This window comes from Suillus discolor (assembly GCF_016758755.1).
Source record: "Suillus discolor strain FC423 chromosome Unknown F5147scaffold_2, whole genome shotgun sequence".
NCBI classification, from domain to species: domain Eukaryota; kingdom Fungi; phylum Basidiomycota; class Agaricomycetes; order Boletales; family Suillaceae; genus Suillus; species Suillus discolor.
The window spans coordinates 743380-758652 of NW_024541249.1; the positions used below are offsets into that span (position 1 = coordinate 743380).

Consider the following 15273-nt stretch of genomic DNA (forward strand, 5'->3'; position numbering starts at 1 on the left):
GTCACCCTTTACACGACAGAAGCAGAGTACATTGCAGCTATGCATGCTGCTAAAGAAGCAATTTGGCTTCGTCATTTCATCACTGAGATCTTCTGCTTGCTCATGCAGCCAACCACACTCCACTCAGACAATCAATCCGCTATCGCACTTGTCAATTCTGGCATGTTTCATGCATGCACAAAACATATTGACATACATTATCATTTTATTTGTTTTTCTGTTGAAAAAGGCTCTATTTCTCTCATTTACTGCCCTACTGATAGTATGGTTGCAGATACACTTACAAAGCCCCTTCCTAGCTTAAAAGCTAAACACTTCATATCTGCCCTTGTACTCTGCTCAGTTTGAGGGGGAGTGTTGGAGATCAAACACTCACTATTGTTGTTCTCGGTGCCACGTACTTACCTAAGCACATACAAAATACTTGTTTCCTTAGCACTTGTTCACTTTCATCAGTTGACTCCATCTGTCGCTGAGGTTATATGCTGCCAGAGTATAGGATAGTGTACCAGTCACCTGATGACCCACTCGCTGGGTTACCAGAATTACTGACTCACTCCCCAGATTTTCAACCAGGTACCCGCTGGAGAGGTGGCACACAGACCAAGCAGATGGGACAAGGTGATGGAATGAGCAAGGAGGTGACTACTGACATGCTCTAGCTATATGTACCTATGGACCTTGGGGCTTGGGCAGGACCCCTGACACCTTGGACAGACCCTGATAGACCCTGGAGGCCAAACCCCCTAACACACTACTTCATGTGCAAGCACACTGAAAAGTTAGACCTAGACCCAGCCAATTGGCTATGGCCTGAAGAGCTCAAGCTAGTACATTGGCTTGTTAGGGTTCATGAACTCGCATTCACTTGGGGCACCTCAGAATGGGGATGCCTCAATGAAACATATTTCCCACCATATAAGATTCTGACAGTACCACACACCCCATGGTTGCAGCGCAATATTCTGATACCACCTGCAATCACTGGCAAAGTAGTTCACATAATCAAGGAAAAGATTTCTTCAGGTGTATATGAGCCATTGACAGCTGCTTATTGTTCACACTGGTTTTGCATCATCAAGAAGGATGGCCATTCATTGCACTTAGTGCACAACCTACAACTGCTCAATGAGATCACTATTCATGATACATTGGTCCTGCCTTTCTCTGACTTCTTAGCTGAAATGTTCGCTGGATACGCAGTGTATGTCAGTTATGATCAGTGCGCACTCCATGTAGACTCACACGACATGACTACCTTCGGAACAGTATTAGGGCTGCATCATTTAATGACACTTCTGCAAGGACATGCTAATACCATACAGGTTTATCAAGGCAATACTGCATTTATATTGCAGGATGAGATACCCCAATTCATGTCGCCATTCATAGATTACATGCTGATAAAGTCAGTAAAGACCCTGTATCAGAATGCAGATGGTTCTTACAAGGCCATACCTGACAATCTGGTGTCTTCTTAGATAGATGATCTATAGATAAACACCTATAAAATCAAATATTTCCATGGTCAGTGATTCAGACAAATACCAATGACTGATAATGTGGTTGTTCATGGGTGGCTGTTTACACTTCCTCAAGCTATATCAGACAAAAGTACTTCTGTGAGGTCAGCAACAATACCAGCCAATCCAACAGTATGGATGCAATAGAAAATAAACAGAATATAGTCAGCCCAATAGTATGGTGATGACAAAAGAAAAATGAATCACTCCAACAGTATGGCAGTGATTAGAGAAGAACAGAAAAGTCAGCCTGGCAGTATGGTGCTGATAAAAAAGAAATAGAATGATAAGAGAAATCCTTCCTTCAGTAACAATGCTTCTCATAATAAATTTACTACAGAAAGTTGTGCGAAATTATAACAATCACCCCCTCAGCACAAACAGGTAGAACCAAAGGTCAGAACTAGTTAGTGCTCAGTAGAACTTTTAGCTCACTATTGAACCTGCTGCCAAGGAACTCACAATGAGTATTAAACAGAATCAGGAACGGACATCCTTGGATTTCAGTACCAAGTCCCCTATTCAACAACCAAAGTCTAGCAGGCAAAGAAAACCCTAGGTCAGTATCACTACTCAAATGAGTGAGGTCAAGTGTCACTATCAACTTCTGAAGTCTTTCCACTAAGCCTTTGCCTAGATGGATGTAAAGACAACACCAAGATCCTGAAACAAATTTAGAACAATAACACTAATACATGAATGAACTGAACCAAAAAAAAAAGACAGATGAAAAAAGAAACAAAAAAGAAACAGAAAAGAAGAAACAAAAGAAAAGAAAGAAACTAGAGGTTCACCAGTAGAAAATCAAAGAAAAAGTTTGCTCACTGTTGAGCACAGTGAGCTCAAGATATTTCACAGTTGTTAACAATGAGCTAAAGGTATTGCCGAAAGTTGCTCACAATGACCTCTCAGTTAGTTGCTTAACAGCTCTTGTCACTGTTGTTGACACTGATCACACTTCACACTCAATTTTATTCTTGTGGGGTAAAAGTTTCCTCTGGGCTTATATTTTATGGGCAAAAAGTGAGGTCTTATATAGATAAATTATGGTGGCTGTGCTACTATTTCCCATGTTCTGAGGGAAATGGGCTTAGTAAGATTGTACCAATAACCATTTGTTGCGAGTCATGTGCATTATAATTTGTGTCATTAGGCTTTAGTCATCTCAAGAGGTTGCTTTGTCATGACTTGGGTTGGGTCATAGGTCACCTGACTGTTAGAATCATATGACTTAGTATGATGTGACCAAGTTGTGTAATAAGCTGATTATGTTATGTAAAAGAAATATTCATGATTTGTTGGTACTTTGTTCTGATGTTACTTTATTGGCCATAGGAATGACATGAGCCGTGTATTTAGAGTTTTTAAAAAAGTTTCCATAATACAACTCATGCAAGAACTATTTTTCACAGTTACCTGACATGCATGGGATTTAGTCTGAGTAATTGTTGTTGATGACTAAGCAATATTTATCGCAGAATTAAATATACAAAATTATTCAGCCTATCTGAGTCTATCTGAGAAATGAAATGAAAGTATTATCTGGACTGCAGTCTGAACCAAAAAGTAAAGGAAGATTGTTTCATAATAGTTTCTAGAGTATCAGGCTCATGGGAGAGCATTAGTCATCCATGCACCGAACCAGTTTGGTGCAGGTCATCTGGTGGAAACTGAGAAATCAATCGTCTCCGATTGTGAATTTGCAGAGGGTAGGTGTCTATGAGCTGGCTGGGTTTGGCTCATCTGCAGTGTTTGGGAATAGGTATCGTAATGGGTTGGTCATCAGGTTGTTCTTTGGTAGTGGAGGGAGTTCCTCAAGGATGTCTGCTTGTTGGGATTCCTGTATTTCCCTTTCTACCTCATCCAATGTTTCATTCAGTTGTTGCACAAGATTGAAGATATAGTTGCATGTAGGACATCACCATCTAAAAAGATAGGCACCCCTCATTCTATCACCTTGATAGGGTCTCAAGTCTACCTGGTAATGCGGGTCTCCATGTGGATGCATTTCTCTAGCATGCCACATAAGTGAACTTCCAAACTGATCTATTTGACTTTCCACTATAGTTAACTGACTCCGAAGGTGCTCCTCATTTGAATAAATTTGCCAAGATGAAGAAATTGGGTAGGAAGACAACCAGGTTCAGGGTGAAAATTTGTTTCCAGGCCCTATTTGATTCTTGTTGCACGATTCATTATTCTCCAAGAAGAATAGTGGTGCTTGAATATCTATTGTTCTCGATAATCTCCAGGTAATTTGTATTTTTGCTTGCTAGGATGTATAGTGCAAGTGCATAAATAGTGTACAAAATGAGTTCCAGGATTGGCATAGTTAGTTTCCATTGTTGTGATACGTGTTTAGTTGGAAAAAAAGTCTACTTTATGTAGGTATGCAGAAATACAGGTAATGAAAGAATGATGTATTTCTACTGGAAAGGATTAGCTAGTAAGTGAGAAAAGGTATGTGTGTGTCAAGCTAGAGTCAGACAATGGGTCTAAATTCCTAACATGTCTCAATAGATCATCATAGTGGCAGTCCCAAGAATTTCATACCAAAATTTCACCTCCAAGATAAACTCTGCTGTTCTCAAAACTCTCATTTCCCTCAAACAACTGACTCAGGTCCTTGAGAGACTGCATGAGCATGTCAGCCTTAAATGTTGAGAGGCGATTAGTACACTTCTTGTACCAGCGTATAAAGTGAAGGCATTTGGGAAGAGAAATGATGCCAGTAGGCAGAGTAAGGCAGTGTGTGTGAGGAATGATAGCTAGATGAGAAGGGGTGAAAGGAGAAGAGGGGGTGAAGTGGGGTAAAACTCAAATAGACCTCTGGACATGAGTATATTATTCGGCCCAAGGGGATTGCTACTGAGAATGATTCCTCTAAGTGAAAATATGAGGGGAAATTTTGAAACTAATAAGAGTAACTGAGAATGGAAGAAGCGCATGAAGTTGCACCAATGCCATGCGAGTGTGAGCGAGCCACCAAAGGTACGATACGATGCGTGACCAAGTGGCCGAAAGTTTGACGAAGCGCGAAGGTGCAGAGAAAAGCTGAAGGATATATGAGTGAGCTTAGTGAAAACGCGAAGGCGATGCGATGCGACAGTGAAACAGGAGGAGAGTTTGACGATAAGTGCGATGTGTGAAGTGTGAACGTTAGTGCGGTAGTAGGCCAAAGGTTTAGATTCTTAGTCTGAGTGTTGCGTGCAAATGGATGATAATTTTGATGGAGGGAAAAGAAGATACATGAAAAATCTAAAGTACTAAGTATATATGATAGTGTGTGAAGTGCTGTTCAGAGCCAAGAAGATAGAGGTAATACATATCAAGGGTCCATAACGCAAATAATGAGAACATAAGCAATATAGCTTCAGAAATATGGTCAGTCTAACACAAACAAGATAAGATACACACCAATGGACAAGCAGAGGACATGGATAGGACAGAGGAAGGATGCGCGACAGAGCCGAAGAAAAGTGGATGCAAGCTGATGTGCGTGTGTGAGCCGCGGCCATCGGCTGATGATGGAAAAGATGCACGCCATGGTAGTGATAGTGCGCACTGTGTTATGGCCTGAAGGACACTGCAAGAATAGCCTCTATGAGGCTACAAGGACTCCAAGTCCTACAGCAGATGGGCAGTGGGTTGTATGGATTGCTAGTGTCGTGGTTAAGTGTAACGTGTATGTCCATTCGCAATCCAACACACTAGTGCCGTAGTCTGGCTTGGTGTGGATGATAGGATATTTATGGGAGGGATCCACAAATGTGGGGCAGTGGCGGCGGAATAGCATGATTAAAGAAAGAGAAAAAATGATTTGTGAGCAAAAGAGTGATATTGAGTAGCACTGTTAGATGCCAGTGGAAAACTAAGAAATGACTTCAAATTTTGGCATCCTTTATATGAAAGCTAGACAGGGTCCTCAGGGATTGAAAAATATTACTTAATTGAGTAAAATTTGAAAGTTCCGTGATCCAGCCCCTAATGAATTGTAAATGAAAAGGGCACTGTCTGTCTAATCAATGCCGCTAGGGTTTTAAGTTTTAAAGTATACATTCTTTCTGTTGCTGAAATTAAGGTTCCAGCTCAATCAATTGCCTCTCAGCACACAGTAACCAATGAAATAATAGGTAACATGTGGTGCAGTGTCTTCTTACAAGCTGCTGGTATCCCAAATCCCATAGTACAATTGTAGTCAGTAAATATCCAGAAAATAAGGCTGAGTGTGAACAGTATACATGATGTATGAACAAAAATAAGCAGGCCGCCTGTGTTTCATGCAATAAGTGTTCTTCTGTGGGTATATGGTTCATTGCCAAACAAAAAAAAAAAAACCTTTGGGGGAGCTAAGAAAACTAATCCATTGGGAATGTTACCCATGACTGAACTTCTATCCTTTCAATTTCTTTCAGATGGGCTTCTGCGTTCTGGGCCCATTGTTCTAAGGTAGCGCAAATTGGGTAAATCCAGTTAGGGTAATTTGGTAATGTGTCCTGCTGTAGGTTTACAACTCAGAGTGGTGCTATAGGCTCCAAACTGATATCTTTATGTTGTAGGTTGTGCACTGCCTATCTGCTATACTTGTGGGACAAGTGCGTTTGACCCTAAAGGGGAAGCTAGTGCAGCAAAGGTCTAGAAATGGACGCAGAAGGTGCTGCTTGTTGGCCAATGCGAAGCGCGGGAACGTAGCGGCGGGCAAAAGCTGAAGGCGTGGGAAGAAACGCGGCTGTGAAGCGGCCGATGCGCGAGGGGTTCGGATGATAATAGAGATAGATGTAGAGCAAAGTGATAACTGATATGATGCGAGCAGTAAACGGATACTGATTACCAATAGCTACCAACTGTAGGCTAATGGGAGTTTGCTACTGGAACATCCGGAAAACAATCTACTGAATGATATGTACTGCTAGTGCATAAGTATTGTGCTAAGCGCTGTCATGTGGAACCGAGCCGATGCGCTACTGAGCTATGTATGTAAAGCGATATGTAATAAAGGTGGTCTGATGCGAAAATGGTCTGATATGTAAATATAATTATGAAACAATGTACCATTGGGTTGGTTTTGGACTATGGATGGGTGCGGAATGTCGGCCAATGAAGTGTGAAAAAAGCAGCTGCTAAGCGCGGCTGTGCGCACGTGCGGGAATGTTGCGGCCATTGCAGGAAAGCTGCACTTCATGTAGGAAAGTAATAGGGTGCTGAGGGATACCACAAAAATAGCCTCTACGAGGCTACAAGGACTCCAAGTCCTACACCGCTCTTCCAAGTTTAATGGGTCTGTAAGATATGCATTCCTAGGCTCCAATAAAATGACCCCACTTCCTTCTGATTGTGTATGTTTTTCCAGTACGTGGCCTATCCATGCAACTGTAATTTGAAGTAGGTTAATGCAAGCTTGGTGACACCAGGCTTTTAGCTGCTGTGGGGAATAATTGGCTTCCATCAAGAGTCAGGGGTAAAATGTTCTTCCTCAGCTTCTTCAATTCCTTGGGTATCCGCAGTTGCTGGGAGTTTCTTGATATATATGGCAAAAGTCTAAAGGCAGCAACTCCGTGGTGGGTTATTGTTCCATCCATTTCACTTAGTACATATGATCCTCCCTGAGTTCTCTGCTCCACTTTATATGGGCCTAGATAGCAGGGTTTTGTCTTTCAGTTCAGTTCCTTTTCTATTTGGGTATTACATACAAGTACCAGATCTCCTGTCTGATATGTCTCCCATCTTAATCGCTTTGAGTACCTCCTTTCAAACTGTTCCTTTGATTTGAACTGAGCATTCTTCAATGTGTCTGCTGCTTGTTCACAGGTCTTCAGGTCGTCTTTCCAGCTGACGTATCCTTAGTGCTAGTAACTCAACTGATGTCATTCCACTTGTAAATCCATCAACCATGAATGTAGCTTCTGCTAAGTCAAATGGCAATACTGGGTGAACTCCATGAACTAGATAGAAAGCAGAAAATCCAGTTACTCGGCTTGTGGTGACTCAATCTACAAATATGGTTTGGGAAATTTTCTGAGGCCATTGTGTGAGGTTGTCACCACATGCTTTCACCAGTGCTTCTCTTCATATGAAATGACCTCTTTCAACTACTCCATTAGCCTGTGAGTTATAGGGCGAAATGGTGACATGTGGGATATTTACTTTCTTTATAAGGGCTGAAAATGCTCCCTGTACTTCTGGTCCATTATCTGTGGTTGCTTATCCAATGGCACTATATCTGCAATAAAGATTTTCCCAGAAAAACTTGCTAAGGGCCTTGGCAGTAGGTGCCTTAAGGGGTCGTCCTTCTACATAGTGTGATAAATCATCTCTAGCTAGTATAATATACTTGAATCCTTGAGCTGGAGGTATATGCATGATATCAATGTATACTTTCCATCTTTTGTTATGGTGATACTGTGGCTTGGAAACAGGCTTAGGAAACTCCACTGTATAATGCTAATTTATCTAACCATGAATCATCTTGCAAATCAATACTTTATCCTTCTCCTAAACACTTCAACACTGCATAAATACTACAGTAGTCATCTAATGTATTATTATGTCTGTCTTTGTATAGATTAATCTATGTCTTATTTCAATAGCCCTTTTGAGGTTGCAACTATCACATAAATATCAAAGCCATTGACAAGTAGACTTCAAGTTGTACTGTAAGCTGAGTGTTGAATAGTGTTACTTAAGCTTTGATTACTTATGTTATATCATATTTCTAGGTAGTACCAGTTGTAATATTATTTTTTAATCTTGCAATCAACCCTTTGTCAATCAAACTAAAGCCTTACATTATCTAGAAGCATCCATCTATTATCCAACTAACCCCAATGATATATTTTCCATGATTATATTTGCATATTGGACCATCTTTGCATTACATCATTCTTATTGGGTCATAAACCCTTACTTACATATAGCTTTACATACCCTATTCAGTAGCACTTTAGCTCAGCTTTGCATGAGAGTGTTTAGCACAATACTTAAGTAGCAATAGTATATATCTTTTAGGAGTTTTATTTTCTGGATATTCTAATAGCAACTCCCATTAGCCTACAGTTGGTAGCTATTGGCAATACCAAGATCCATTTACTGCTCGCATTACATCTATTATTATTCTGTTCTACATCTACATCTATCATTTCTTATCTCTATTATCATTTAAACTGTTTGTGCATCAGCTACTTTGTAACCATGTTTTTCTCTTACTTTCGGCTTTCAACTACAGCTCTTTCCCACACATGCATCACCCACTTTTCCATACTTCATATTGGCTGACAAGTAACACCTCCTGCACTAATTTCTAGACCTTTGCTACACTTACTTCCCCTTTAGGGTCAAATACACTTATCACCAAGTAGAGCAGACTAGGCAGTGTAAAACCACAACATAAATATGTGTCAGTTTAGAGCCACATAACACCACTCTATGTTATATACCTATATTATTTCACAATTCTGATAGTCCCACTAAATTAAATTCACTGATAAGTTTACTGATTGTTCTATATCACACTTATTTTTTTGTCCTATACAAAAATTTCACATGTTATTGAGTTATACTAGCTTAGACCTTTTTTCTTAGATAGGGTCAAATTTCCAGTCTCCTTCTACTATTTAATCACTTATCATTGAACTCTACCCTTTACCTTGCTGTCTATCTCTTACATGAATTACCTGCTCACCTATAGCTATGAAAACTGCAATATCTTTCTCTAGGATAATAATTATGCAAACAAGCACTGCCATAAATATCACACTGCACCTAGCCCTCTCATAATAGGGGGAGTGATGTACAATATGATGTGGGAAGGTAAATATATATGTCATTACATTTATAGTATTATCTCTTGTACTTTGCTACCTATCTATATGACTTCCTGACCTCCCTAGGACATCCTTAAATTAAGTTATTACTTATCTTTGTACTGTGACTTGTCTGTTTATATTTATTTACTATATGTTGCTCATATCCCAGAGTCAGTACTCTCTACCTCTTTAGTAACTTACTCTAGACTCTAGACACTATATGACTTCACTATATCATTCAATATATTAGCAACTTATTTTGAACTCTAGTTTAATCTCTTCTAGTTTCTCAGTAGCCTCTTAAAGTGGCCTACTTTACTTTTATTTTAACAAAAGGTATATATAGCATTCTAAGTGTTATCCAAGGATTTAGCTACCAAGGAAAAGTCTCCTGAGCAGTGGAACATAATTGTAACAATAATGTTGGCCAACAGTGATATTATGGTTACTCTCAAAACTAGTGGCAGAAAAGCAATTTATGGATGTTCGCTCCTCTCATATGTCCTGACCAGCAGTATATCATAATCTATTTATTGATAGCTCCTCTGAAAGAATAAGTTAAAAGATGTCAAGAACATAGAGACATCCTGAATATATCCTGAGAATGATGTAGTCAGCCAATGGTGGGCACACAGAATTCATTAATAATGTGCATGAGTATATATTCTGGCAGCAGGCCAATCAGATGTGAGTCTTTCACCTCTCAAACTTTATCTTGACAAAGCATAAATACATTTCCAGATCTCCACTTATTGTTATCTTCCTCTGTTCCCGTTCTCACTAGATATTACTTGTTTTCATCAATTATTTTCCTCTGTTGTGATACTTATATCAATCTTTGATTATTACATCATATTCTGCCATCATGGCTGACAGCCCTTGTCCGGAATGAACTGTCACCTGTAATACTTGTCATCAAACCTTGGAGTAGTTTGTTTGAAAGACCAACCCTTTGATTAGTGAATAGTGGTAGTTGAACTAGGCCAGATAATGTATTTTGTACTGTATATATACTACACTCATTCACTCTTTTATTTTTATTTTTTAATTCCATTTCTGTCCTATATCAGAGTGAACTCTATGAAGAACAATACATTCTAGTCTACTGGACCCTCTATGTCCATATGTATCTCCTGATCTATGAATGTGAGGCAAACCTCCACCAGTACACTGTTCCTGCTAGCCATTTTAGACATGAGATTAGTGTTAAGATAAGATGACTTTAGTTCTGATAAGATAAATAATGGTGCTTGGTATATGTGAACACATACTTAGCTTACCTTGGCAAGCTAGTACAGGAATCAAACAGTTTGCAGTGAGAGTATGATACATTAGTGATTCCTGGGTTATAGAGCCAACTCTTGCTGTCTTATAACCATTAGGGGCTGTAGATTTTGGATGGCAAGTGGATTGTAAGATAGGTTTGAAGGTGGGTATAACTAGTAATTAATTAGTTCTAGAGTATATGTTTTTGTTAGTTTTTGCATTTATTATAGGTGGAGATTTTATCGAATGTAGCTTTGAGATGTTTTATTAAGTTTACATTTTTTATAAGTTGTAGGATAGCTTTATTTTTTGTCAATAGATATGAGAGAAATGTAGCTTTGTAGCCTAGGGCTGACTCATTCACTTTATATAATATAGCACCAAGGTAAAGATTATTATGTACAGATTATGTATCTATACTCAGTAATATAGATCTCAAAATTCCCAGCACCTGCACTATAACCACCTTCAACTTCTGTGATGTTAACTGGGACAAATTCTAAGGCTATCTCAATTGCTACATCAGAAGCCTCCCAGGACTAAGACCTATAACAACAGAAGATGAGTTTCAAGAAAGCAACTGCTAATCTCAACATCACCATCAAATGAGTCATCTAAGAGAAAGTCCCACAGTTAAAACTAAGCCTCCATATGAAACAATGATGGACATGAGAACTCTCACAGATGATAATGATAATGAAGAAGAAGCTAAATAGTCTATTATATAAGTTCAGAGCACAATCCAAGCATCCCATCCATGAAGAATACCACAAATTCTGTAACTATCTTACTGAAGAAATTCTTAGGATTAAGCAAGAACATTGAGTTGCATATCTAGAGAAGCTTAATCACCCAAGTATGGTAGCGACTTAGAATTAGACTATAAGAACTAGCATACATACTGATAAGAGAGCACATGTTTTAACATAAAAGTTGATCAATAGTGTTTTAGCAGTGCAATTGGTTATGAATAATGCTGAGGGCATAATTTAGTCAGGTTTATTTTCTTGATAACACCTCCAATGGCATGGTGACAGACTAACTCAGTACACTATAAGTATCAATGACACCATTGACTCGTCTTGAACAGAATGTCTGTATTTGTTCTACTTCATAACACACATGGCTTGAGCCATAACCACTATATTTATAACATATTGAATGACTTGGTGCTCCCTTCCTCTGTGAGCTGTTTTCTTATCTTATTTGCCAAGTGAATCTAACTAGCACTTCATTCAGAGTGAGCCAGTGACAAGTTTGAACTTCATAGAGTATCTAGCAGTAGGATTACTGCCTACAGTGTATGTGCTATATGTAAGTACTACATGAGGTCTTAAAGATGTGATCTGATTATGTATGTAGTGCCCGATGTAGAGACTCATGCCTCTCCTTGTGCAATATTGCAGTTTTCACCAAGGAGTATACAGCACGAACTTGTAGCATCACTCTGTATGCTTCCTACAGCTATTCCTACATGAGGCGCAGCTTTCCCGCGCATCGTGCAATGTGCGTGCAACTTCCCACGCTTCACGATGTATATGCGCGCACTTTCCCACGCTTGAGCGCCCTATAGCGCCAGCCATCCGGAAGCATCTATCCACTGTCCACCAAGTTCCCTAGTGCATATATTTCCATTTCTCACATTTGCATATTGTTCCATCTTTATTTTTATCATGGACCCTTACTTAGATATATCCTTACATACCTTACTCGGTAGCGCTTTGGCTCCGCATGACAGCGCTTAGGCGCCATACTTAAGCGCCAGCAGTACATACTATTACTCACTTACTCACCCACCAAGGATGACAGAGGACTGAACCACAACAATACCCATTTACCACCTAGCAGAGCATAGTTGAAATCTATTCCTTGGCACCTCGCATATAACATCTCTCAGCTTGCATCTCTCACCTCTTGTCTAGTGTCTAATCATCACTTAAGCAAACTCACTCTTACTCTCTCTTGTTTCCGCATACACGCGCGCGCATTCCCGCGCTTCGCGCATTCTCGCGCCTCGCGCGCACCTGCGCTTTCCCGCGCTTTGCATTCGCCAACCAGTAGCACCTTCGGCGCCTACTACTAGATCCTTGCTGCACTCGCTTCCCCTTTAGGGTCAAACGCACTTGTCGTCTCAAGTATAGCAGACTAGGCAACACACGACCTTACAACATTTATAGATACAGTCAGGAGCATTGTTCATGCCTCGCTGTATAGTTGAACCTTCACCGACAAACACCTAATTGAATATAAGGTATCTTACTTTCTACATGCTGTAAAACTAACCATCATAAAGCTTAGAGAGCACTTGTGTCTTGTGAGCTATATTTGGATGTCCATGCTAGTATGTTGATTAGCGACTGCATCCTGCCTTCCCACTGATTGAATTCTTAGCTTAACTTCTCTGCCCTACTATTGAATTTGCCTTGTCTGATGATAGTAAGCTACAAGAATACTATATATAATTTATACCACTATATAAGTCCTACCTTCTAATGGAAATCTATCTTACTTGACATCCTTGTAGGTCAATGAGACAAACTCTTTTTGAGGAATTGTTGTTCATCTTACACAATACCCTACTGGGTATCATAAAATCACTAATAAGGACCTGATTGCATTTTCAGATATCTGGACTGCATTTGGTTAGGAAACATCAATCTACTCACAGTCTTGGAATTTCTCCAAGTCTATGAATGGCAATGCAGCAAGTATAAGCAGTGCTGTTGGATTGTACCAAAATGTAGCCATATCTGCCAAACCCCAAGCAAGTAATTTTGCAGACCATACTATTGGTAGGATCATGCAGGCAAATGATCAGTGGGAATATCCACTTGCCTATATTTAAATACTAATCAGAATTGCTGTCTGCTATGGTGCAACACCCAATCTCCACCTATTGGTCCTTACAAGTGAATGTGGTCAGAGAGTTAAGATGATTTACCAACTCTAGTCCCTTAGCCTGATAAGGTTCAAGGTTGATCCTTCGACCTTGGAGACTAGTAAGAACTCATTTTTCCAATACCTCCTACATGTGTTGATTTATTTCCAGTTCTTTCTAAAGTTATGAAGAAACCTCTTTCTGAAAGTGGCATATTAGACCTTGTACATATTCTTCTTGCTTTTATGTACCCAACTTATTATAGAATAGGCTGTTCCATAGTTCTTGCAATTTTTCTACGATGTGAGGCACAAGCTGTATGACACCCTCAAAAACTCTTATGTAGGTTTTGACCTTGAGAATAGTGCCTACAGTGATGTTCTGATAGAAAAGATTTCACACTGCACTTGGATGTTCTCATCTGTATGTGACCTCACAGTCTCCAGGTTTTTGATTGACTTCAATTATTACATTAGTATTATGAGGTCTTACTAAAAAGACTCTCTGTCATATCCCATACTCCGGACCAACATCCGACAATGTTCCCACACCTCATCTGGACCTCTGGACCCCCTGTCCATGTCCTTTATCTGTCCAGATGCCTGTACACCCGGATCCCTGTACCTTTGCATATCCACACACCCAGATCCGAAACCCAGACACTCAATCTGATATCCACTTGCCAGGATCTCCAGATCTGACCTATGCTTCATATCCAAACCCAAACCTTAAATCAGTGCTCATTCCCTTATGGTAATCACCTGTTTCTGGACATCCGATTATTCCTATAACCGACTGTGCTTTATTTTCTGTATCTGATTTATTTCTGTCTTCATTTTATTATGTTCCGATACACTAGTGTTAGGTGTTCCACATGCTCCGTCCATAGCCTCACATAGCCTTGCACTGTGCTGACTGATTCTCTGTTATGTCCTCCATAGTATATAAACCCTGTAGAAACTCCTGTATTTCCTTAGTCTGAATATTACACATATTAGTCCTTGCACTAGACCTCACACTAAGACCTCATACTAGTTCTAGTCCTCCGACTTAGTCAATATCCATCTTAGGCCAGAGCTCCGCTCCTCCGCTCCTCCGCTCCTCCGCTCCTCCGATCCTTCGCTCCTCTGATCCTACACTCCTCCAAGTTTCCGGAAGTTCCTCCGGAACTTTCCCACGGTCCTCCAGACCTATTCTGCTTTGGACTTTGTCCCTGCAGCCTTTCCTCTGTCTCCATTCTACTCAGGATTCATCCTGAGTAGCCATTACACATATCTGTACCAGGATGAAACCTCATAGTAATTTCCGGAACTTTCCCGCACCCCTCCGGAAGTTTCTCGCACTCATCCGGATCCGGACAGTCTTTCCGGACTTTCCCGTGCTCCTTCGGAAGTCCTACGGACTTCCTTGGACTTCCTCCAGATGTCATCTGAGTTAAGGGCACATACTCGGGTAAGGGGCACAGTGCATGAGCTGAAGCCAAGCCCTTCGGAACCAGTCCTACCCTTTGTGCACGGTCTTAACACTCACATTCTATTACATTTTTTAGGCTTGATGAAATCATATTAAATGATGTATATGTTGTCTAGACATAAGGTACAGGGAATATCATTGAGGCTGATTTTATTGTTATATTTTTGATAGAGAAGCCTTATCTTATATTTATGATATAGGAACTGATTCTTAGCTAGGCTTATAGAGACTGTTCTTACTTTAGTATTATGTTTGCACTTTTGTAGCTTACATAATTAAGTTAGCTTTTCACCAGTTTCCACTACAAGTCTAAGGCTTCAGCAGTTTTCAT

The 15273-nt window shown here is 40.0% G+C and overlaps 3 protein-coding genes across 3 annotated transcripts; all 3 read right to left on the bottom strand.

The window, feature by feature from the left end:
- Positions 1 to 6142: 6142 nt before the first annotated feature.
- On the bottom strand, positions 6143 to 6684 carry F5147DRAFT_767197 (uncharacterized protein; the record flags this gene model as incomplete). Its single annotated transcript, XM_041440854.1, has 2 exons — positions 6143 to 6318; positions 6576 to 6684. The coding sequence occupies 2 exons, from the start codon at positions 6682 to 6684 to the stop codon at positions 6143 to 6145; spliced, it is 285 nt and encodes a 94-aa protein (XP_041299551.1).
- A 5474-nt stretch (positions 6685 to 12158) lies between these two features.
- Positions 12159 to 13393, bottom strand: F5147DRAFT_647618 (uncharacterized protein; the record flags this gene model as incomplete). Its single annotated transcript, XM_041433218.1, has 6 exons — positions 12159 to 12207; positions 12297 to 12344; positions 12385 to 12404; positions 12616 to 12752; positions 12875 to 12910; positions 13258 to 13393. The coding sequence occupies 6 exons, from the start codon at positions 13391 to 13393 to the stop codon at positions 12159 to 12161; spliced, it is 426 nt and encodes a 141-aa protein (XP_041299552.1).
- A 1126-nt stretch (positions 13394 to 14519) lies between these two features.
- On the bottom strand, positions 14520 to 14898 carry F5147DRAFT_767198 (uncharacterized protein; the record flags this gene model as incomplete). The annotated part of the gene is made up of 2 exons (XM_041440855.1): positions 14520 to 14707; positions 14751 to 14898. 2 exons carry the CDS (start codon positions 14896 to 14898, stop codon positions 14520 to 14522), a joined length of 336 nt encoding a protein of 111 aa, XP_041299553.1.
- Positions 14899 to 15273: the final 375 nt, after the last annotated feature.